This window comes from Phascolarctos cinereus, unplaced genomic scaffold, assembly GCF_003287225.1.
Source record: "Phascolarctos cinereus isolate Bilbo 61053 unplaced genomic scaffold, phaCin_HiC Scaffold_4;HRSCAF=312, whole genome shotgun sequence".
Lineage (NCBI taxonomy): Eukaryota > Metazoa > Chordata > Mammalia > Diprotodontia > Phascolarctidae > Phascolarctos > Phascolarctos cinereus.
This window is the reverse complement of record NW_027555847.1, coordinates 160,160,815-160,186,559: the sequence shown is the minus strand read 5'-3', so window position 1 is coordinate 160,186,559 and position 25,745 is coordinate 160,160,815. Positions and strand designations below refer to the sequence as shown.

Genomic DNA, 25,745 nt, shown 5'->3' with positions numbered 1-25,745 from the left:
GCCTAGAACCTCAGTCTCTTAACTCTGAATCCTGTATTTGTTCTTTCCCCTCATTCAGTCAATGAGTAGTCATTAAGTGCCTACCATGATGTGTTAGCCACTGTGCTAAATGCTGGGGTTACAAAGAAAAGCAAAAGACAGTCCCTGGCCTCAAGGAGTTAACAATCTAGTGGGGAGACAACAAGTAAACAAATATATACAAACAAGCTATATACAGGATAAACAAGTAATCAACAGAGTGAAGGCACTAGAATTAAAAGGGATTCAGAGACTCTAGAAGGTGGGATGTTTCCTCCCTCCCCTACCTTGTCACCCTACAAGATTATATAAAATATTTTAAAGTGAATTCTGAGTGTTTCTTCTTTGGAAAGGAGTTGGACCAAATGATATCTAAAGTCTCTTCTGAATCTTAAGAAATTCTTAAGAGTCTTTTGAGCCCAAATTTTTGAACTTTAAACTTACATGTCTCATATACTCATTGAGACTTAAAGCTGGAAAGGACATAAGAGATCATTTTACTAATGAGGGAAATGAGGCCTGGAGATGTATCTGATATCATGCAGTTTGCTTAAGAGTGAGTATGATTAGCTACAGATGATCCTTGCTTTGTTACACTTCGTGTTTTAGAGCTTTGCCCATTCATTGCTGTCTTGCTTCACTTCTTGGTGGCATTATCTGTTAACTCATTTCAGTGGTTTTTGCAACAGGACCTATGGTGCTGGTTTTAGGGAAGTGATAGGAATTAGATAATCTGAGAAATGGCTCTGTTAGCTAGTATTTACAAAAAAAAAATACCCATTGCTCATATTCCAAAAGCCACCAAATATTTAGAGCCATTACTATATGGAAGCACATCATCTTAGGTGGGAGACTTTGAGTCTGGAACACTGAATATAATTCCAGAATTTTTCAAAGAGTTGTTTTGTTTAAGTGTTTTTTCTCTTTCTTTTTAAAAATAACTATCTGGGGGGAAGCTAGGAGGTGCATAGATAGAGCACTGGCCCTGAAGTCAGGAGGACCTAAGTTCAAATCTGGCCTCAGACCAAACACTTGAAACGTACTAGCTGTGTGACCCCGGGCAAGTCACTTAATCCCAATTGCCTTAAAAAAAAACTATCTGGGAGGGAGGAAAGGGAAGGATACATTTAGAAATATAGATGATGGAAAACCAGAAGATATCAATAAGAATTTATTTTTTCAAAGTATGCCTGACCCTTCTTCCACTATTCTTTGTTTGATATGTGTGTGGGAGGAGAGGTTAAAAAAAAAGACAAGAAGAAAAATTCTGGACTCTTAAAACTTTACTTCTGAAATCCTTAATGAGGTCTTTAATTATTTAAATGCTGCAAATGACTATTTTTAAAAAAAGTGATCCCAACTTTTAATACAGCTCCCAGTTTAACAAAATGATTGTTTTTTTGAGTGCCATGGAAAATTTTTCCAGAAAAAAGAACATATTAAAACCCTTAAAGTAATGTTTTTAACAAACACATATTACATAGCAATACAAACCGCCCCCCATCCCAAAGCCCTCCTAAGTTCTATGAATGCAAGCAGAATTATTAACTGTTTCATTATTTATTATCATTAACTCAAAATTTAAGATGTATAAAGTTCAAGTCAGTTCAGCAAAAAAAAAAAATCAAGCTCTTACAATGTGCCAGAAACTAGAGAAAAATGAAACATGGCTCTCTAGGTGTTTAGAATATATTTGGGGGAGAATGGGACGTGTACACAAATAAGAGTGACACAGAATAGAATACGATAAGGACAAAGGAAAAATACAGGCAGAGTGCTGTAGGAAACGTGAGGAAGCAAGAGCTGTATTTTTTAATGTGCTGCATGTACACTTTATAGGACATCAAGGCCTCTCGTATAATCAGTGTGTTCAGTAAATTTATAAGCATTTTATAGAACTTGGAGCATAATTTTACTATCTTAAATGATGATGGAGGTTTATAGCTGTTGGATCTTTGCTTTTATGACATAGTTGGTCATATCTATAATTTACTTGATGTTGACTCAAAGAATCTGAGGGTTGGAAGAGACCTCAGCACTTAAATAGTACAATCTCCCACCAAATGCAGAAATTCTTTATGTAATAGCCATGACAGATGGTTATCCAGCCTTTCCTTTGGTCAGGAATGTAACCCCCTATTAGAATACTGCCTCTGTGGGAAAATACAAGCTGTTTTATAGTGCAGGTTCAAGAAATGCACGTGCAGCAAAAAACAGTCTATGCCAGATTTTTACCAGCTAGTGTGGCTGCTTACATAGAACAGACTTGGTAAAAACCAACTTAACCCCTTTCCTTTGTAAAATTTAGTCATTTCTCCTTAGTTTCCATGCTTGGGCATTACCACTGCCTATCTTTGACATCTGAACATCTAAGAATTTTACTTTTGTCAATAAATTGTATTGAAAAATAGATCTTCTCAGTGGTAGAGAGCCTGAGGGGATGGAAACTATTCCATTAAGCATTTACTCCTTGAAATCTTAGGAAGAATTTATTTTCTTCTTCCTACAAGGGAGAGTTGGTAAATAATAAATAAAAATAAAGTAAATAAAAATAATTTTTCATAGATGTCATTTACCTATAATGTATGCATTGCTGTGTCTCATTGCATTTGTCTGAATTTGGTAGCCAACTAGCATTAATTAAGCACTTATTGTGTGCCAGGCACTGGGCTAAGCATTGGTTATACAAAGAAAGACAAAAATACATTTCCTGCCCTTGAGGAGCTTACATTCAAATGAGAGCAGATAACCTGCAAATAATTGCATACATATAAAATGTATATGTAAGTGCAACATAATTTTAGAGGGAAACCAGTAGCAATGGATGGGGAGGAAGAGCAGGTAAGTCCTTTTGCTGAAGATGGAATCTAATCTCTTTCGAAGAAAGTCAGGCAAACTAGGAGTCAGAGGTAAGATGGGAGAGCATTCTAGGCATGGAGGATATCCAATACAAATTCACAGTTGGGATATGGAATGCCAAGTGGGAGGGAAGAGTAGGTAGGCAGTGTAGCTGGATCATAGGGTGCATGGCAAAAAGTGAACTGTAAGAAGACCAGAAAAGTATGAGGGAGCCAGGTTCTGAAGGGCTTTCATGCCACAGGATTTTATATTGATCTTGGAGGTAATAGAGGGTCACTAGAGTTTATTGAATAGGGGGATGACACAGTCAGACATATGCTATAAGAGGATCACTTTGGTGGCAGCTGAGTTGAAGAGGTCAGACTGGTGTGGGAAGAAACTGAAGTCAGAGAAGCCAGTCATTAGACTCATGCAGTAGTCCAGGCTAGAGGGGAAGATGGCCAGTAGAAAGGTAATGATTATGTAGAGAGAAGGGGTTGTATATGAGAAATGTTATTTTAATCTACATAATAGGATTTAACAACAGATTGGGTATGTGAGTGAGTGAGCAGGTGGAGAATGACATTTAGGTTGCAAGCTTCAGTGTCTGGGTGGAAGACATGTGGTGCTCTCCCTCTCCGCCCAGAAAAAGATCTGCAATTTTCATTAATGTAGCTACTCCCTCTACTGACGGAGGCCACATTAATAATAATATCAGTTATAACAGCCAGCATTTGTATAGTGTTTTAAGATTGGAAAGCATTTTTTTAAATATATCATCTCATTTGTTCCTCCCTACAACTTTGTAAGTTAGTTGCTATTATTTTTCCCATTTTGCTGGTGAGGAAATGGAGGTTTTGAAGGCTAAGCAACTTAGTCAGGGTCACACAGCTAGTAAGTTCCTGAGGCAGGATTTAAACACAACAGTGTTTTCATAAATAATTGTTGTTGCAACAACCTCATTGGTCAACTTTATGATGTATGTACTATTAAAGAGCCTTTCCTTTACTAACATCTTCCTCTGATGTCTTTTTGTGGTGTCTGTGACTCTTGAAGGTGGTACCAATAGCTGTGACTGGTCCAGCCAAGTTAGAAAGGCTCTACATATGGACCTTTTGGTGGGCTATTGGCCAAGGAACAGCCTAGATAAGTGTGGAGAAGGTTATTATGAAAGGTTGTTCATTAATGAGTATTCTGGCAAAAACAACTCATATAACCATTTACTAAGATTTGGAAAGGCTATAATAAGTTGGGAGAGTCAGGGTAGTATAGCAGATTGAGGTGGTATACTTGGAGTCAGGAAGACCTGTTTTTGAATACTGCTTAAGACACTTACTGGTGGTGTGACCCTTAGCAAGTCACTTAATCTCTCTGAGTCCCAGTCTCCTCATCCTTAAATAGGGATAATAATAACACCTATCACACAGGGTTGTGAAGATCAAATGAAATCATACACATAAAGGACTTTGTAAATAGGAAAATACCATATAAATTCCATCTATTTTTATCATCATCATCATCATCATCATCATCATCATCACTGTGATCTGTCTTGGAGGGAGTAGTCACATCAATGAAAATTCTAGGTTGTTTGAAGTATAAGCATCATGGCAAGAGACATAGCACTGTATACATTGTAAGTGCGTGCTGTCCATGAAAGATGGCAACATAATGACTCTCCCTTATAGGGCAGGGAAAGCTAGGCACTGGGGACTGTACCTGGTACAGAGAACTCTTGGGTGAGGAAACTCCTACCAGTTCTTTGCAGTTGCAGTTTTAATGAGGTGCTTAGGGCAGTGGTTCTCAACATGTGGTCTTGGGACCCTTGAGGATCCTTGAGACTCTGTAAGGTCAAAATTATTTTCATAATAATGCTAAGATGTTTTAATTTTTAATGTGGTGGATATTGATAGAAATAACTCCCATAAACAAAAGCTCTTTAGGCAGGGGTAGTCCTGAGACCAAAAAGGTTAAGAACCTCTCACCTAGGAAGGTTAAGTTATGCAACCAGTATGTGTCAAATGTGAGACTTCAAACCAAGTCTTTCTGTCTCTGAAGCCATTTCTTTATGCCCTACATAATTCTGCCTCTCAGGAGTTCTTATGAGGAAAAATGCTGACTCCCTTGTGGGAAGAAAATAATTAGAATTGTTTTGCAAATGCATCAGTTATACATCCATTTCCCCCTAAGATCAATTGCTATTTCCAAACCTGTGATAACAAATTGTAGATTTTGCAGAGAATGAGATTATAATATAGCTTCTTAGAGGATGACAGGACTCTTTTGTGAACACAGTTTTTATTTGTTTATTTCAGCTGCAACATGCATATTCTTCATTTCTATCTCAGGCTATTGGTTAGACCTGGAAAGGAGGATTCATCATCTTTCAGTATTAGTAGTATTGTTCTCTACCAGCCTGATGAGCATGTATGGGGTCATCTCTCAGTACCTTCACTGTAAGCAAAAGCTCGAGCATTGCATCATATTTAAATAGACTGGGTGTATTATGTTTTAACATTGACCAAATATTTGAAAGATAAATGGAACTCATTTTCTTGTGTGGCTGCCCTCCCGTTTCTACACATGTGCAGCAAGGAACTATTGCTTGAGTGTGATGCATAACCTGGGTTATCTTTTGTCTTTTTCTAAGAAAGTTGCACTAATTGATTGGATTAACTACCTGCTCTCCTCTTGAAAATGCCCTAAATTTACCCTATAACCCAAAGCAATGGTGCTTTGTAGTTCATCCCACGGCTGATTTTGGTGAGGCATTAATGGGAATGAAATGGTGCTGAAATTGAGCTAACTAATGATGGAAATTTCTCGTTGACAGCATACTGTAAGAACTCAGTGGATGGTCTCTGGTACTGCTTTGATGACAGTGATGTACAGCAGTTGTCTGAGGATGAAGTCTGTAAGCAGACAGCATACATACTTTTCTACCAGAGGCGAACAGCTATACCATCATGGTCAGCCAACAGCTCTGTGGCAGGTGAGGCCAGCTTAGGTTTCTGGGAAATGTAGTCTTTGTGTAAATTTTCTAGCATAGAAGATTGACTTTTGGTGTAATGCCTTCTCAGAAGGTCTTTTCTTTATGTAACTTATGATCCTGCTGTGTTAGTTCACCAATGATATTGGGATGGTCTCAAAATCACCACTAATCAAGAGATGAGAAAAGGACAAACAAAATCCCCAAGAAGATGACCAGACAATGACAATGGGGGAAGCTGCCTTCATATCAGAAATATGAGGATGGGGCTACTACAGAAATTTGTACACCCATAAATAGTTTGGATAAAGTTAACAATGGACTCATACAGCAAATCAAATCTTGGGATATCTTGGCATTGAAGGGACTCCCCTTGAAACTTGAGAGAAGTTGAGAAAGAAAGAAAAGCAACATTATTTCTTATATTGGGAAATGGTATGAGGAAATTCATTATCCCAAGAAGAATAATATTGATTGAAATTAAGACTGTAAGAATGTTAAATAAGTTTATGGGTGATGGAACCGTGTGTTGGGAAAGGAGATTGGAATGTGTTGGAGGGACATCACTAACCTCTTTGAATAATAGTAGTGAAGATATCCAAGCTTGGTGCCTGGCAGAGATGGAATACTCATCTGGATACACTATGAGATTAACCTTATTTGGCATTTCTTATGCTCTTATGACCTTAGAACCAAATCATGATTACTCAAGAAGCTGCTTGGTAGATAACAGTAGTTCCTGCCCCAGGAAGAAGAATATAAAATTAGACTCTAAAATTTTACCCCAAAGGGGTGGTTACTCACTAAGCAATCATCCAGGTTAATTATGAGATGAGAAAGTCGGATTTTTTTCCCCCCAGGATGAATGGCGTATGACTCTTACCCCCGTGGAATGCTATTCCTGGGAGTCAAAGCCTTAATGTTACCCTATTCTCTAAAGGATCTCTGCCTATTTAAATAGCTTGTAGCTTGTAGCATGTGCAAACTGGCACCCTCCTGGGTTCCATTTCTGGCGAATATACTGCTTGATTGAAACTAATTTTTTTTTAATATAAATTTATTTATTTTTAGTTTTCAACATTCACTCCCACAAATTTTTGAATTCCAAATTTTCACCCCGTCTCCCCCCTCCTCCCACCCCAAGATGGCATGCATTCTGAATATCCCTTCCCCTGGTCTGTCCTCTCTTCTATTTCTCTCCCCTTCTCTTATCCCCTTCCCTTCTATTTTCCTATAGGGCAGGATAGACTTCTGTACCCCATTTCCTGTATTTCTTATTTCCCAGTAGCATGTGAAAACATTTTTTTTAAACATATGTTTTTAAAACTTTAGGTTTCAAATTTTCTCTCTTCCTCTCTCCCCACCCACCCTCATTGAAAAGGCAAGCAACTCAATATAGGTTATACATGTGCAGTTATGCAAAACACATCCATAGTAGACATGTTGTGAAAAACTAACTCTATTTCCCTTAATCCTATCCTGCCCTCCCATTTATTCTATTCTTTCTTTTGACCCTGTACCTCCTCAGAAGTATTTACTTCTGATTACCCCCTTTCCCAATCTGCCCTCCTCTCTATCATCCCTCTGCTCTCTAGTCCCCTTCTCCCCCTATTTTCCTGTAGGTTAAGACAGATTTCCATACCCAATTGAATGTGTATGTTATTCCCTTCTTAAGCCAAATCCTATGAGAATAAGATTCACTCGTTCCCTTTCACCTTCCCCCGTTTCCCCTCCACTGTAAGAGACTTTTCTTTTCTGTTTTTTTTGTGAGATAATTTACCCCATTCTACCTCTCCCTTTCTTCTTCTCTGAGTATAATCCTCTCTCATCCCCTAATTTTATTCTCCAGATATGACCCCTTAATCTTCAGCTCACCCTGTGCCCTCTGTCTATCTATCTACATATGCATACATATAATTTTTTTCCTCCAACTACCCTAATACTGACAAAGGTGATTGAGACTAATTTTGAAAGGCAACTTGGGCCCACATGTATAAAAATATTTATAGCAGCTCTTTTTGTGGTGACCAAGAATTGGAAATTGAGGGGATATCCCTCAGTTGGGGAATGGCTGAACAAGTTGTGATACATGAACGTAATGGAATTGTTGCATAAGAAATGATGAGCAGGCAGATTTCAGAAAAACCTGGAAAGATTTACATGAAACAATGCCAGGTGAAGTGAGCAGTAACAGAAGAACATTGTACACAGTAGCAGCAACATTGTGTGATGATCAACTATGATAGACTTTGCTCTTCTCAGCAATACAATGATCCAAGACAATTCTAAAGGACTCGTATTGGAAAATGCTATCCATATCTAGACAAGGAACTATGGACTCTGAATGCAGAGCGAAGCATATTATTTTCACTTTTTTTCTCATAGTTTTTCCCTTCTGTTCTGATTCTTCTTTCACAACACAACTAATGTAGAAATATGTTTAGCATGATTGTACATGTATAACCTATATCAGATTACTTGCTGTCTTGGGGAGGCAGAAAAATTTGGAACTTAAAATCTTGCAAAAATGAATGTTGAAAATATCTTTACATATAATTGGAAAAAATAAAATATTGTTAAGTGCAAAAAAAAAAAGACAACATGGTAAACCCAGGGAAGCAGTGTAATATAATAGAACAAATGATAACTTTGGAGAGAGAAGAACTGGGTTTGAATGCTACCTTTTATCCTAACTACTTATATGATTTTGGATAAGTATTTCACCTTTCTGGGTCTTGCTACAGCACCTTCCAAATTATATCTGTGATCCCATGAATTTCAGTCATCCTGGGATAGTTTCATAGGTTATCAGTGAATATAAAAATAGCTTATTAAAGTTGGGAGGGATCTCAGAGGTCCTTTGGTGTAGACTATACCTGAAGCATGAATCTTCTCTTATGCTCCCCCAAAAGTAGCCATCTGTCCTTCACTTGAATACTTCTAGTAACTGGAGACTTGTTATCTTTCTAGGCAGCTCATTTAATATTTGAGTTGCCCTATACTGGGTGTATATACTTGTTACAGGGTCTACGGGGTGTTCTGGGAAGATTGACAAATTTGTTGTGAGGGCTTGCCAAGCCTTTTTCAGGGCTGCTAATCCACCTTTGGTGTCCACCTGTGACCCAACTCTCATCTGTGGCTCTGAGAAGCTGTAACATATGCTGTGGCTCCATCCCAGTAAAACTGTCTTGCCAAATGGGCTAAACCAGGTGGAGGGCAACCAATAGGCTTCAGACCGGTGAGTGACTTAGGGGGATGTCTGTCCCAAGCATGTAAGACTTTCCCCCGGTGGAATGGGTGGATGAGAACAATTTGTTCCAGCGACCAGACATTGAAGATGCCAAGGCCATCCATGGCATCCTGGGCTATTGCCAGTCATCTTGACTTTTGTCTTGCTTCTGGCCTTCAGTAACTCCAGAAGAGAGAGAGTGAGGCTGATGACTTTGCGCAGCTCTGCCTCACTTAGACATCATCCACCATCCACTATTTTACCCCAACATTGTGATATCATTGGTCCTTTTTGAAAATGAAAGATGAACAACAATTCTTAGATTAAGTCTATCCTTATACTTAATCTGTGTCCTTATGGTTTCCATGTATTAATGCTTGTTATGTTCTCCTGTGTCAAGGAGAATAAGTCATCATAGAAATGAAAGAGACCCTTGAGGTCATTTAGTCTAACCTCCTTCATTTTACAGTAGAAACTAAAGCCTAGAAAGATTAGTGGCTAGTGAGCAGCAGAGCCAGGCTTTGATGCTGGGGCTTTTCCTCCAAATTCAGTGCTCTGTCTCCTGTACCACATTGCCTACCATTTAATTTTCTTCTACATGACAGCTTTTCAGATACTTGAGGACAGCTGTCTTGCTGTTCCCCCTTATTCTTCCTCATTTATTCAAACTGATCCTCTTCCAACAGTTTTGAATCACCTCACTTTCATAATCCAGGTCTTTCTTACCTCCCTTTGTCTGTGTATATGGTTATTACAGTATATGAATAAATGATTAAGTCTTCACATACCTGTGAGTTAAAAAAAGAAAAAAGGAACTAGTGTTGACAGCCTTGAAAATGAAAATCACTTATTTCATAACAGCCAGAAATATTACCCTGGGACTATGTTCTATTCAACTGACATCTTCTCTTAAATTTAAATTTTGCTTTATGAAGCATTAAGGATTGTACTTGCATTATTTATAGCTAAAATGATATAATATGTACGGGAATTGGTTCCCTCCTTAATTAGTCATAGTGTGCTGTCGCCCAAAAGGCATCATTCTGGTTTCTGGTGGTTAAAGTTGAACTCCAGTGGTGGGGACATCAATAATTCACTTGTGATCAATCAGCAGGACTTACAGGGGTCCCTTTAACATGTAATTGGCCATGTGAGTCTACTCTGATCTTAATTCTCTGCCCTCTCTGCAGGTTCCACAAGTTCTTCACTGTGTGAACACTGGGTAAGCCGGCTTCCAGGGAGTAAGCAAGCCAGCGTCACTTCTGCGGCTTCTTCCAGGCGCACATCTCTGGCTTCACTCTCAGAGTCAGTGGAGTTGACTGGGGAAAGAAGTGAAGATGATGGTATGTACGGGAAGATATGGGAGAAGTAGGAAATGGCTTTTAGAGAGGATATCAAGGAGGGGCTCTTGCAGGGCAGCTAGATGGCATGGTGGATAAAGTGCCAGGCCTGGAGTCAGCAAGACTCCTCTTCCTGAGTTCAAATAGGGTCTCAGACATTTACTAGCTGTGTGACCCTCCTGTCTGCTTTAGTTTCCCTACCTGTAAACTGAGCTGGAGAAGGAAATTATTGCAAATCACTCTAGTATCTTTTCTAAGAAAACCCCAAATGGGGTCACGAGGAGTCAGACACCACTGAACCATAGCAACAACAATAAAGGGGCTCTTTACCTGGCCCCCTGGGGTCTCCAAATTTGTGGGGGTCCTTGAACTTGAATGGGGAAAAAAGGTATATATCTGTCAATATAATTGGTCCCCTTTGTAATCCCATGTATTTTATTTTATGCATTTAAAAATATTATTCTGGGAAGAGGTTCATAGACTTCACAATCCTTCCACAGTGGTCCATGACACAGAAAAGATTAAGAATCTCCAGTGTATAGTTTCTCGGATTTGTGGGGACTACACCTCAAAGGGAGGTTACTAGAGAACAGAGCATTCACAGACACTGGAGTTGTGGGGTAGTTTGCTGACTGGTGGTGTTAAAGCCACAGGTTCTATCAAGAGGATGAGGTGTCCTTCTCTCCCCCATACTCCGTTCTTCCATGCTTTTGTAATAGAGTGTGTTTGTGGTAGAAGAAACTGGACTCATTGCTATTTGACATTGTTAATAGTGCTTACAAGACAAATGGTGGAACTGGTGGAAAGTTTACAACAACAATAATAATAGCAACAGAGGCAGCATGGTATAATGGATGGGGCACTGGACTGGAAGTCAGGAAGACCTGTGTTCAAATTCTGCCTCAGACACTTATTAGCTGAGTGACCCTGGGCATGTTATTTAACTTTTCTATGCCTCCGTTTCCTCATCTTTAAAAATAAGAGGTTTGGACAGAATGACCTGTAAGGTTTCTTCTGTTTCTAAATCTACAATCCTATAAACTCAGATTCATGTAGAACTTTGAGTTTTACGAAATGTTTTTCGCATATTATTTCATTTCATCTTTATAACAACCCTGTGATGTATAGGATATTTTTATCCCCATTTTACAGATAAGAAAACTGAGGTTGAGAGAGGTTAAGCAACCTCCTTAGGATTACATAGCTTAATCAGGTATCTGAATTTAGATTTAAATCCTGATCTATCCCATATGCCACACTGTTTGCATATCATGAAAAGGATAGTTTGGGTGAATCCTGAAGGAGAGTTGTAATATTGTTGTAATATTAAAAAGTTGGAAAGCCACTCATGGAAAAATGAACTCTCCAGTAAGCCTGGTTTGTTTTTGTTTTCTGCTTATTGGTTGAGAAGTCATTAAGTTTATTTTGGGGGGTGGCAGGCCAGAATATTGAACTAATAGTAGCATTAGCTTAGTAGAAAGAATCATTGTTAACAGATGGGTTGTGAGAACCGGGAATATCTGGAGGTTGTTAGCTTAGGTTCTGTCACAAGGAAGGCATCTCATGCTGGTCTTTTGTACCTTACCCTGTGGACTATATGTGAAATGACAGTCAGTCAAGGAGCATTTATTGAACAACACCTACTATGTGCTAAGCACTTGGGATACAGAGATAGGCAAAAACATGGTCCCTGGCCTTAAGATGCTTATAGTCTAATAGGAGAGACTGCATGCAGATAACTTTGTTCATATGAGATATATGCGGTGTAAATGGAGAGTAAGCTCAGAAGGAAGGCACCACCAGTGGGAGAGACAGCGATCCCCTTCTGGAGGGAGATGATCCTTGGAAAGAGAACAAAGAGGTACTGTTTTGTAATAGCAAGAGCACTGCTCTGGGAATCAGTACACGTGGAGTTTAGTCCTGGCTCTTCCTCTCACTGTGTGGCCTTCAGCATGTCACTCTTGCTGGGCCTTGGTTTCCTCAAAGAGAGGTTGGACTAGGTGATCTCTCCAGGAGCCTTCCAGCTCTGACATTCTATGTGGCAAAAAATGACTTGTGGGTCCTCATCTTTTTAGGCAGATGCTGAATAGGGAACACTTAATCCCAAGTTGTCATTATATTTATGATAAAATGAACACATTTTTGTCTCCATTCCACTTGTTTAAAAAAATGGACTTGGTGATCCAGTCAGCCAGTAAACATTAAGTGCCTTCTATGTGCCAGGCACTGGGCTAAGTACTGAAGATGTAAACAAAGGCAAAAGCTGACCCCGGCATTCAAGGAGTCTGCCATCTAATAGAAGAGACAACATGCAAACAACTGCATACAAATAAGCTAGATAGAGGATAAACTGAAGATGGTCAGTAGAGAGAAGGCAGTAGCATTGAGGGGAATCAGGAAAAGCTAGGGATGAGTTTTTTCCTGGGGCCTGAAGAAAGCTCAGTGAGCCAGGAGGGTGAAGGCATTTCAGGCACAGGGAGAGAGCTGGTGTTGTAGGGGGAGGGAAGTCAGTGAAAATGACCTGGAGTCAGGAAGTGGAGTGTCTTGTGTGAGTAAGAGCTAAGGGATTGCAGAGTATGTGAAGAGGGGCTGTGGAGGAAAACTGGAAAGGTGAGGGGAGAGGTCATGAAGGGCTTTGGATGCCTGGAAGTATAGGGAGCCACAGGATTTTACTGAGCAGGGGTGGGGAGTGACACGGTCAGACCTGTGCTTTAGGACTTTTACAGCCGAGTAGAGAATGGGCTGGATTAAGAAAGAGTCTTGAGTCAGGGAAACCAAACAGCAGACACCAGACACTATTATTTTTGGGAGTTGATAGGGCTAGAAATAATGTGTTATGTTTGAGGCAACTCCAGAAAAATGGGAGTTTTAATTATGGTGTAAATAAGGCAACTATAAAAATGAGTAATACCGAGAGAAAATTAGGGAAACCACATTTTGCTTAAAGACACCATGGGCAATGAAACAATAATAGTGCTGAGTAGGTATATACCAAATGGCACGCCTCTAGATTCTTCTTTTGAAAAACAAGTTAATTTTCATTTCTATCTTTTGTTTTTATATCACTTTCATATCCAAATATGTTCTTATCCTTTCACCTATGTATCGTAACAAGCCACCCATTATAACAAAATATAAAAAAAGGAAGAAGAAGGGGGGAAAACCAGTTCAGTGACACTGTTTTCTATGGCCGAATATTTATTTTATGCTTCACCTTAACTTTGTTTTCTTTACTTTTCTCAGGTGGGTTCTCAACCCGACCCTTTGTAAGAAGTGTCCAGCGCCAAAGCTTGTCATCCAGGTCCTCTGTTACCAGCCCATTGGCCGTCAATGAAAATTGCATTCGACCCTCTTGGTCCCTGTCTGCTAAGCTGCAAATGCGTTCTAACTCTCCGTCACGTTTTTGTGGTGACTCTCCTGTGCATGCTTCTGCCTCTACCCTGGAGAAGATAGGGGAGGCAATAGATGATAAAGTCTCTATCTCTTGCTTTGGTAGCTTAAGGAACCTTTCTAGTAGCTACATGGAGCCAAGTGAGAGCCACAGCAGGCGTGAGCACAGGGCCACGGGTAGAGCTCCTTTGGCTGTCATGGAAAGTGTATTCAGAGACGAATCGGCTACCAGGAAAGTGACCTCGAGTCTTTCTGATACACAGAGCAAAAGCTCAGCGCACGTGGATCGAGTGCATCCTGTTTCAGATCCTTTTGACAACAATAATCAGATTGCCTATGTGGATCAGAGTGATTCTGTTGACAGCTCCCCAGTCAAAGAGGCAAAGACCCCAAGTGGCTCTGGCTTACTTGTGGAAAAGTCAGACAGCACAACTAAGAAATCCCCTACCTCCAAAGGGGTTTCTGAGCCAGATAAAAGCCTGAGGAAAGGGAGGACAGTCTTGGTTCGCCAGGAATCATCTCTTTCAAACACATCACCCACTTCTCCTGTTCCCTTAAAAAGTTCTGTAAAGACTTCTCGCTCCAGAAGCAAAGCAGAATCTTCCCAGGTTAGTGGGCGACACTCATCCCCTCTTCCTGGTCAGCCCAAAAAGGAGTCATCTACAAAATCCCAGGACATTGTAGCTATTCAGCAGAAGCAAAAGTTAACTTCCTCCCCGGCTTCTATTTCTTCCTCTACAGCTGCCAAAAAACCCCCTCTGGGCTCTGCCACCAGGGGTCCCTCCTCTGCTGGGAAGAGTAGGACTTCAGACCGAAGCCTGAGCCGGGAAGGCTCCAAAGTAAGCCTAGGCTCTGACAAAGCCAGTGTCACGTCCACCTCCAAACCAAATTCCCCTCGGGTGGGTCAGTCTAAAGGAGGGGAGAGCAGAATGGATGGAAAGCATGTTAGGAGTTCCTCCATGGCCAGCCTGCGGTCTCCCAACCCAGGCATGAAGTCAGGTTTGAAGAGGGACAGCAAGTCAGAAGACAAGGGACTGTCCTTCTTCAAATCAGCTCTGAGGCAGAAGGAGACACGGAGGTCAACTGATCTTGGGAAAACCACGTTGCTCACCAAAAAATCAGGTGGAGGCTCTACCAAGTCGATCAGTAAGAATATGGTAGATGAGAAGTCGGAGAAAGGCAGCCAGCCACCCTCCTCCCAGCAGCCAAATGCAAATACTGTTTCAAAAGAGCAGCCTGCTTCCAAGGATTCTACTTCTGTAAAACATTCCCTGCTTTCTACCCACAGATCCAGGTCTTCCCAGCTAGATCCTGGAAATCCCTTGTCTTCTAGTAGCAAGCAGTCTGCCGAGAAATCTTTAAAAAAGTTACCTTCTAGCATGCACACCTCTGCACGGCCTTCTCAAAAACCTCAGTGAGATTTCTGCAAACCAGGTGTTTTATCTGTAAAGACACTTATTTATTTAGAATCGAGAACTCTTATTTTCATTCCCTTTCCCTGATATTTCCCCTCCCCTGCCCCCCTGCTTTTGTTTTGTAATTTTTGGTTCATGTGCCTAACGTATGTGTGTGTGTGTGTGTGTGAGGAGAACTAAACCGCAGTGTGTCGAAGTGTCTCCTTCTGCCATCAAACCAAATAATAGCCATAGGCAAAGAAAGCAGTGACACCAAGTTAACTGGAATAATTGTAAAAAAAACAAAACAAAACCATAATCCTGGACTGCCTCTTAGCACTTGTGCATATTTCTTTCTAGTGAAATGCCGCAACTTTTCGTCAGACACTAGGGTTTTGAAACCTGTGAACCAGTTATGCTGTAAGTAGTATACGCTCTGTAGAACTGTGAAATAATATTATTTTGGGTTTTTGCCTGAGCAGAAATTATCCTCATTGATTTGTGGATTGTCGTCTAGTGTGGTAAAGTGTAGAAGCTAACAGTGAAACTGAAAGACCGTTGCTGCTTCTGCTCTGGCCCCTTGTCTTCAATCTTTTTTAAAGGGCAATATTTTAACACTAATGTTGTTTCTCAGGTATATACTCGGCTAGTATAAGAGGGATGAGCATTAGTGAATGAACTGAATATAAAGGTAACCTTTCATGTGTGAATGTATGTAATTTTCTCTTAGTGTCATGGATGTAAGCTTTTTGAGATGTAAAGAACCTTTTATTACTGTCATATTGGTGAAGATGTGTGTATACCTTAGCTGGCTATCCCTTGACTCTTGGACATTGTGCTAAGAGATGGTGAATTGGATAGCAAGAAGCTAGTCAGTATCCATTCTTTTCCTCCCTCCATTGGAATTCTGAAATATAGCCACTCATCAGCATCTTCTAAGTTGTACCCTGATAATATGGATTATTATTTTTTTTAACTGGAATCATGTACCTGGTGGTGCGAATGATGCCTGGGTGATGTATAGATGTACCACTCTCCCTCTTTGGCTGCCACTTCTTGTCTGTAAACAGAAGAATCGAATCTTGCCTTTTGGAGGTGTGCTTCTGAAGTTTCTGTATCTCTCAGCCCAATGCCAAAAGTCAGCAATGCAATATCAGTGCTCAGTGTAACAAAATATTAAATACCTTTTTTAAATGTTTCTCTTTAAGGCTTGATTTTAACTGTGTTTTCCAGCAAACAGTTCCTCTCCCTACAGATTTTATCTCCCTTGATCCCTTCCCCTAATCTATAGTCAAAACTAAAGCTCATTCTACAAGGCAACAAATTACCTTTCTTGTTTCGAAAATGGAAACATCTCCCACCTTGCTCAATTTACAATGTTCACACAGATGCTGCATTTATTTTTTAAGTTGTATAGACATATCCTGGCTTCATGCCTCTCTTCTCTTCCTTATGAGAGCTGTATAATCTGGGTTCTTGGTGAAACGGACTTTGCCACGATACAGGGTGGGATGTGCTTAGTTTCATATTCATATGTTCTCTAATTGGCGTGTTTTCCCATGTCAGTGTTTTTCCAACCCATAAATTCACCCAACTCTACATGAACTTTAAATATTCATATCTATTTATAATCTTTTCTACTTAGTAACTAATGCAAATAGTTTTATTCATCCTGTCATATCCTTTGCTCAACTTTTTTGCTTTTTTGGGTTGGAGGAGGATGGGGAAATGTTGGCATCAGGTCACTTGTCTTACATAATTGCTAATTTGAGCATAAAGGAGACTAATAGATCTGGAAACCATTCATGTAAGGGTAGCCAAACATCTAAGACCTTGCAATATTAAAATTCTTTTATATTATGAATATTTCTGTAATGCTTACTGTATTTCATTTATCATGACCTTGTTGGCAATAGCGCTCTGCCTGATAATGCCAGTTTGATTGCCATTTCCTCTCTGTGTGATATAGGCATCGATTCCATGCCAAAGCAGTGTTGCTTTCTGGTTCTCCTGTTATTTGGCGTCTGGACAAACTTCTTTTGATGTTGTTACTACTGGTATGTTGAGTTTTGCATAGTTACCTTTCCTCAGAACAATATTTTAAACCCAATGTGATCATAACACCCCTCTCTAGCTATGGTGTAGATTTTCTACAATCCAAAAGGGCATAAGATATGAAGAGTGTCAAAAACAGCTGAATGAATGACTTCTCATGAAGCTCCATTCCTTTGAATATAGGGCAGGTTTGATTTGGAAGGGTCACATCACCGAAACTTGAAAAGCAGCTTTAGAGTAGTTACGAGAATTTCTTTTGGAGGGGATTTATTGTGGTAGTTACCAGTGAAATAGTTAAACCTGAATAGAAATTAGCTTCATTTCCAGACAGAAACTTAAATTTTGAAATTTTTGTTGCTTTTGTATAGGAATTAAAAAAAAACCTAACCTTTAAATTCCAGGAGATAATTGCTTTGAGCTCAAATATAATTTTTCATTATGTATTAACATTATTTAGCTAATAGAATTGGCTCTCCTTTCTGGTCAGCTAAAATCACACATAACTATGCTTTCGGGAATGACTATGTCATTGTCTTGACATTTTGATGCTATTTGATTTCCTTTAATTTTCTTGTTTGATAAACAATGAAAATCTGATGAAATAACAAAGATTTAATTATCTTAAACTACTGCATGCTTTAAGGACACCAGACAGTGAACACAGAAAAAGGACAGAGAATTGTTGTGCTCAAGGACATTTTGCCAAAATGCTTCCAGGAATGGCTTCAATAAGTTGGTTAAAAGCAAAAACAATTCAGTTTTTTCTTTTTAAACATGGGCCAGATTTTTTTTTCCCCCTGTTGATATTTGGAATAAGGTGCTTGCTCATTTGTTTGGGTGAACAATTGTCTATAGATCATCATGGTCTTGTGTTTGTGAAAGCTGTTTAGAGAGGTGGAGTTAGAAGGAATTATTACCTGGTAAGCACAAAGAAATCACTAACAAGTCTTGTAACTAGAGCAAATCCATAGTACTTTATCATCATCATCATTATTATTGATGTCTTTGGCATTGTTCACTTTGAGATAGAATTGGGAATATCCAGATTCTCCCCTCCTCCCTTTTGATAAAGAGACATGATGGTAAAGAAATAATGTTTTCGAGCATTGTCTTTCACGCCCATAAGCCCTTTACTGCATCCCCTTTTCCTAATCCTTACGGCAACCTTGTGCCAAGTCAATAACAATTCATGCTGGACATACAGAAGTGAATGTTAGAGTATCTGTGGTTTGGTAAATGTTTGTAGTCATCTGAAAGGCTGCCTTGAAATTTCTTATTCAATACATGAAATAAATTGAAAGGGATATTTATGTAAAAAAATTGTAAATTCACTCCTCAAGTTAACTTTACTTTAGCTCAGGGGCACCTAGAGTACAGCCCATACACCAAAAGAAGTCCATGCAGCCCTAACTAGGGCCCCCTCCCCAGCAAAGAAATCTATTTTGCAGATCTCGCTGAATTAGCATGTGCTGGGAAGGGTAGTTCTTGCAACCAATTCTCTTTTATAGTGTAGTTGTAACCAATTTCATTTTATGGAAAGTAGATGTGGTCCTCATTTACCCATCAATCCACTATCTGTCTTCCCATTGGTTTAACGCTAATGCAGCCCAGCAATGAAGCTCTTTAACTAAATTCCTTACACTAGAATTTGATCCTTCCATGTTTGAGGTGAATCAGTGTGATTTTATTTGATTTTTGTTTTTTGGAAAGAGAAGAAAGCAAGACCCACTTTTCTTCAAGATAGTTTCCAAGGAGAAAGATATGATAAAAAGACTGGAAAGAAAACACCTGGCTGCAGCTTTTAATGGAAAATGGAGGACCAGGGAATGAATCCTTTTTTTCAAATGGGGAAACCATGGGTTTAAAGAATGGGTTTTCATTTGGTCTATAAATTTCATCCTGATACATTGCCTTTTTAGATCATTGAGCAATTAAGATTTTTTTTTGGGGGGTGTCCAATTTCAAAGTTGTTGTAATTTTATGATAGAAAGAAATTATTTCTGGGCTGGATTTTAGGGATAGTAGTTAATAGTATGCAAATCATAAGCACATTTTCAATGGAAAAAACCAAACCCAACAACGACCCCTTATACTATGTGAGGCACTTTGAACTTTGCCTTAGTGGGAGAGCTGAGAAATACACATTTTAATGACAAACTGGTGCCTATATCTTTCTAAACATGAAGTGTATGTGTCATTCTGCAAGGTTTTTGTCCCTTTGGTTCACAAATGGTTTTTATAGCTAAGTCAGACCATATGCTTTAGATGGAAACATGACACTTTGATTACAGTACATCTAAACTGCCTCTATGACTCTCCCACCCCCATCCCTTCCCCCCCCACATACCCCATTTCCTTTTGTTCAGCTCCCAAAATGTAGAATTCTTTGCTTTCCACAGCTGTAATTTGAGCATGACCCACCATCTTCCCCCTACCCCCAACCCCCACCCCAAGTAACAAGAACAATTCTGCATGGCCTTTATCTAGTGCTGCATCCTGAATGCATGCTCTCATTAACTATGCAAGCAACTGATACTGACCATAGATGGCACTAACTGCTTAAAGTGAAGCTATTAGATAATGGAACTCTATTTTTCAATTTGTTGTTTTGTTTCCTATATGACCTGAGTATCCATACACTCAGGAGCACGTATATGGTTTCTTGCTTTATTTTGCACATCCGTGACTCTCTTCTTTGCAGAAATTTTGGATTATTGACAAGATTGATGTGTAAAATTCCTAAGTATTTTTCAAATAGGAAAAGTATTGGATGTGTTGAAATGACAATATGCTGGTTTATGTATTATATTGTGGTGTCTAGGTAATCTCCTAATGTGTCCTCTTCTCTAAGTAACCTGCCATTTTTCTATAGGATTTTAATGATTTATATCTTCTATATGACATCATGGTCTCAAGGAAAGACAAAAGCTTCTAGCAGCATTGACAATTAAAAAAAAACAAACCATGCTTTTGTAGAACTTTAGTGCTCTTTGAAGCTGATGTTTCCAGCCACCAGACCTAATAGGACTAGTACTATGGTGTTTATGGCAGTACTGTACAATGAGTTCAGATCTAGAACTATCTCCCATTTGTTAATCCATCTGGTATAGAAGGCTTCAAACCTCTTAGATAAGAGACCTGGTAAGGAAGAGCCTGAAGTCCTGAAGGGAACAGAGCAATGACTGGCATGCAAATTTAAGTCACAAGGCACTTGTGAAAATGGGGTCTTGGTTTGCTAGAGTGGGCAGCACACTGGAGGGCTTGGTGTTCTTGGTAGCCCTCTGACCTTGTCTGTGTATAGCAAGTGGAGACTTCCTTGGTGGAGTCATGGAATTCTCAATGAATAATAAAGTGACGAAAGCTAAGACCAACTATCTTTGAAAAGCATATCAGTAGTTAGAAGAGGCTACCTCTTAATACCAATGTCCTTTTCATAGTGAGCAATTAAAATTGCAATTACCAGATGGCCTGAACATTGCTTTTGAACTCTTTATTGTGGTCCTTTGCAGGATAGCAGTTTCAGGAATTCTTCCTAGTTTAAAAACAAACGTGAAGAGTTTTATTTTGAATTAACATTTGATATAATTTTTCCCCTGTAATCTTTTTTTTTTTAAAGCATCTCTTGTAGAATTTGCCAAGTGACCCTAAATAATTTGGCTATACATGCAGAGGCAACTGAAATTTAGTTTTAATCTTTGGTGAGCCAGAAGTACTGTGGACACCACATAATAAAGCCAATTGTCAAACTTAGCTGTTTATCCTGTGGAGCATTATTTTACAGACAATTGGAAGTCAGGATAACATAACCTTTAAGCTTAATGCAAAGGAAGCCAGTAGGGCCCAAATACATCTGTTTAAAACACATCCAGAATAATGGTGGAAGTACATATAAGTTGAACTCCTTGAGAAGTTTGAGGAGTGAATTCTGTAGGCGGTCATGAAAAAGCAGCATGAAATTGTTCTAGGTGCTATCTTGAAAGCTTTGGTGTCAGTACACCAAAGGGAAAATGGCTATAGTATTCTCTGAAGATAAAGTCCTCTTTTGTGGCCTTTCAAGCGCACCATACAGGATTGCTCACCAATTGTGCCTCACCATTGGTTAAAATTGAATTCGGATCTCATTGCAAATATAGTTTCTTGACTGAAGTCAAACTTCAGTTTTTACACTGGAATTTCTACAGTTCTTCTCAAAGCTGCATGTCATTGTCACTGTACACAAAAACATTTTGGTATAGTTCACACCTTTGATATTGGCTTCTGTATAAATACTTTTGAGTTGTACAGTAATCTGGAAAGCAGGATGTCTTTATCTGAGGCTGGAGGAAACATAATTGTGCCGTAAATTTTAAATTATTGAGGACAAGTGCATGAGACTGTGTCAATGCCTCCTGTTATTTATTTGTATGTTTTATTATTCAAGGTGGATGCACTTTTAATATGCAGAATTTATATTTTTATGTTAAAACATTTCCTTTCTGAAAGAACAGTTTGAATATTATAGTATGTAGCTGGAATTAAGAGAAAAGTGGAAAATGTAATAAAATACATTAAATTTATTACATGATGTTCTGGTCGAATCCTTTTCCTCTTTCCTCAATAATTAGCAAGACACCTACATTTTGGTGTTGATTTAAGAATATCTTCTGTTTTGTAAGATGAAAACAAACTGCCAAATATTTTTTTCTTTCCTCTTACCTTCCTCTTTCTAATTACCCCTTTGACTCTTTTTAATTTTCCCCAGAATATCTACCCACCTTCCTCCTCTTGTCTTCCCTTCTCCCTTCTCCTTTTCTACCATTTCCTCCTTTCCCCTTCTCCCCTTCCTCCATCACTTACCCTTCCTGTTCTCTTCCTTCTTTACTCCTGTCTCTCCTCTCCCTTACACTACCCCTTTCTTTCCCCTCTCCTTTCCTTCCCTCTCTGCTTTTCCCACATTTTCTCCTTTTTCCTTTCTCCACCACCTTTTCTTTTCTTCTCCATCCCATTCTCTCCCTTCATTGCTTCCCTTCCGTTCCCTCTCTGTTCCCTTTCTTACCTTTCCATCTCCCTTTTCCCTTTCTTATCTCCCCCTCCCCCCACTTCCCTTTCCCCAGTGTCTTCCTAATCTCTCCAAATGTGCAACGCAGACTCAGCCTGGCCTCTCTCAGAACTTTTTGGTGTGGTTATATTGCTGATGGCCACTTGGGGGCACTAAAGTTCTGTACAACTGTAAAATGTGCCCTATAAGTCCTGAAATCCTAATAGTCATTAAAAAAAAATACCCTTGCTGCTTCCGATTGAGGAATTAAGTACTTACGTGCATTTAGAAAATGGGTAGAGGGTTCAGTTTGGGAAAGAGCTACAGTCACGTCTTGCTTTTTTCTACCATATGTTATTGGGAAAACTCATCACAAATGAGATATGTTAAATGAATCATATTCACATAGGAACAGTGTTATGACTGAGTATTGCATTCCTGATGAAGGACTTTGGATTAAATAATATTTTATGGCCAGCAATATGCCATAAAAACAACTATACATTAAAAAAAATCTAGATCTCTTATTTCACTGGTATGGGGAACTCCATCCATGCAGAGAGGCAACTTTTCTATAAATTACAGTCTTTGATAGTTCCTTGGAGGCAATTGAGAAATTAAGTGAGCTGCTATGGTCACATAGCTGGTATGTAGCTGAGGCCACATTTAGACTTCCAGCTCTGACTGGTCCCTTCCCCACTCTACCATATTGTCTCTAAAATAGTTTTAAGCCTCTATAATAATTTAAAATCGTACATTTATTCCCAGGCCCCATAAATAAGGATATAAATGTACTCGACACACTGATTACACAGTATCAGCATAACTCATAAAAATGCACGTTTGACTTCAAGGTCCTTTTTTTTACGTAGAGGAAACAGATACTTCATAATTTTGTTCCCCTCTTTGAAATCAGAATTAGGTTTACTCAAAGTAGGGTCCCATGCTTCCTTAAAGATGTGTACAGGAAAGTTTGAAATGATGCCTTTTTCTTTTGATCTAAATGTCCCTGTAGCAGACTGAAGACTTCCAAATGATGCTAGCAGTGCATGGTAAAGAGTCTCAGCTGAGGAGTCTGAATACCTGGGGTTTAGTCCAACAAACTGTGTGACTCAGGCAAGTCACCTCACCTGTCTGTGACTTCTTTGTGAAACCAACTTCATCTCTGTGGTTCCTTCTTTCTCTAATGAGCCATGATGTTGACCTTGAACTGCATCATTTAAAAATAGGCCATAATTATTGACTGATACATTCCCATAGCAAGAGGCTGTCAAATCAGATCAGACAGAGAAATGGGCAAAACCTGCATTGAGCCATGTCAGGGCAGCAGAAGTTGGGTGCTGCCTGAATGTATATTGCTTATCCAGAGTTTGCCTGGAATTGGTACAGTAGAAATGAAGTTAATAAAAAACAAAACTACCTGGTTTCATGGGATTTCTTAAAACTCTTCTTCCCATCTTTTTTAGCATAGCTTAAGATGCTATGAGAGACAATAATAATAATAATAATAATAATAGCTAATGAGAGCTAGCATTTAAAAAATTTAATATTTCCCCCCCAGTTACATGTAAAAGCAATTTTTAACATTCATTTAAAAATTTTTTGAATTCCAAATTCTCTCCCTCCCTGGCATTCCCCCCTCATTGATAAGGTAAGTAGGTAGCATTTCTATAGCACCTTAAGGATGATAAAGCACTTTATAGACATTCTTATTTTATTCTCTTAACAACCTCAGGAAGTAGGTGTCATTGTTATTTACATTTTACAGATGAGGAAACTGAGGCAGATAGGTTAAATGGCCTGCCTTAGGGTCACATGGCTTGGAAGGATCTGAGGCCAGATTTGAACTCAAGCTTTCCTGACTCCAGGTCCAGCCCTCCTACTTGACAGTGGTGGCTAATCCTAGATTTAGGAAGCCTTGGATTCACAGTCTGCCTTTGACGCATACAGGCTGTGTGATGGAGAACAAATCACTTAACCTCTCACATGCTGCAGGCAACTCATAATTAGAAATTTCAGAGCAGTTGCTGATCTGCTTTGTAGAGGGAGTCCCTGATGAAATGACAGGTCTGGATAAAACAACAGCACCAGCAAATACAAAATGATGCTAAAAGGTAACATTGTGGAATGATCACGTTTGCCATATCTTACCCTAGAATTTTGAACTGGAAGGGACCTTCATGCCCATCTAATCTAACCCCCTCATTTTATAGATGAGAAAACTGAGGACCAAAAACCCGGATTTATGATCACTTAGACTTAGGATTTCACTGGTGGGGGATTTTCCACTGTGGAAACCCCACAGGATGAGGTTAAAATGACTTGTCCAAGGTCACAAGCATAGTAAGTGTCAGTCCTTCAATTCCAACCCAAGTCCTTCATTTCCTGTCAGTGCTCCATCTAAGGAAAGAGCCCAGATCAGCTATTTCTTCATTTCCCATTTGGCGGTCCTCCTCAAAACTTTTCTATCCTCTTCTTGTGCCTGGCCATTGCCCTTCTCCCTTTTCAGCTTCCTTTTGTATCTTGTCTTCTCGCCATAAATTTGTGAGCTCCTTTAAGGCAGGGATCATCTTTCTTTTTCATATTTTTATACCCAGTGCTTTGCACAATGTCTGGCACATAGTTGACTTAATAGATATTTATTGACTGACTGACTCCACTGCATTAGCCTGCCTAACCTTATAAAATTAAATGAACTATGCAAGTGTAAGATAAGAATGCCCTCAGAAGTTTTGTTGTTTTAAGCTACAGCACCTTACGTATCTGGGCAGCTAGGTGGCGCCATAGTGCATAGAGTGCTGGGCCTGGAGTCAGGAAGCCTAATCTGTGAGTTCAAATCTGGCCTCAGACACTTATTAGCTATGTGACCCTGGGCAAATCATTTAAGCTTATTTGCCTCAGTTTCCTCATCTGGAAAATGAGCTGAAGAAGGAAATGGCAACCACTCCAGTATCTTTGCCAAGAAAACCTCAAAAATGAGGTCATGCGTCAGATATGACTGAACGATAGCAAAAAAACTTAGCTATTATGTGGTCTACCCCACTTCATTGATGAAGAAACTTAGGCTCAGATAAGTGAAGGGATTTTATAACTTGAAAGTAGAAGAGTTTGCATTAGGGTTTAAGTTTCCTGATTAGAGAAGTAAAATATCCAGGGATGTTGAATCTGTTGGGAAGAGAAATCTTTTTTTCTAGTTTTTTTTTTTTTAATTGTTGGGAGGGGACATTTGTTTGAAAAGTTTTAAAAGGAAATTTGGGGAAGAGGATACAAAATTCTTCTGTATTACAAAAATTATAGGAGATTGAAGGCACTATTGAGTGGGTTGTAGAGAATGAAGCATAAAACAAATCTTGAGAAATAGCTAAGCAGGGGAAAGTCCCCGCTGAGATACGTAAACTATCCTAGGCTTACTTACTTCGACAAGCTCATAGATGAGTACTTGATGAACTGCTTCTCTCTTGAACTAATGCAATAG

General features: G+C 39.3%; 1 protein-coding gene across 1 annotated transcript in view; it reads left to right on the top strand.

The window, feature by feature from the left end:
• The window catches only part of USP31 (ubiquitin specific peptidase 31), a 132,083-nt gene extending 110,274 nt beyond the window's left edge, over positions 1 to 21,809 (top strand). Inside the window, exons 14-16 of the mRNA XM_020978613.2 lie at positions 5,690 to 5,848; positions 10,265 to 10,417; positions 13,658 to 21,809. Coding sequence (XP_020834272.1) covers positions 5,690 to 5,848; positions 10,265 to 10,417; positions 13,658 to 15,222 — 1,877 coding nt within the window. The 3' untranslated portion in view covers positions 15,223 to 21,809. The remainder of the gene's footprint in view (positions 1 to 5,689; positions 5,849 to 10,264; positions 10,418 to 13,657) is intronic.
• Positions 21,810 to 25,745: the final 3,936 nt, after the last annotated feature.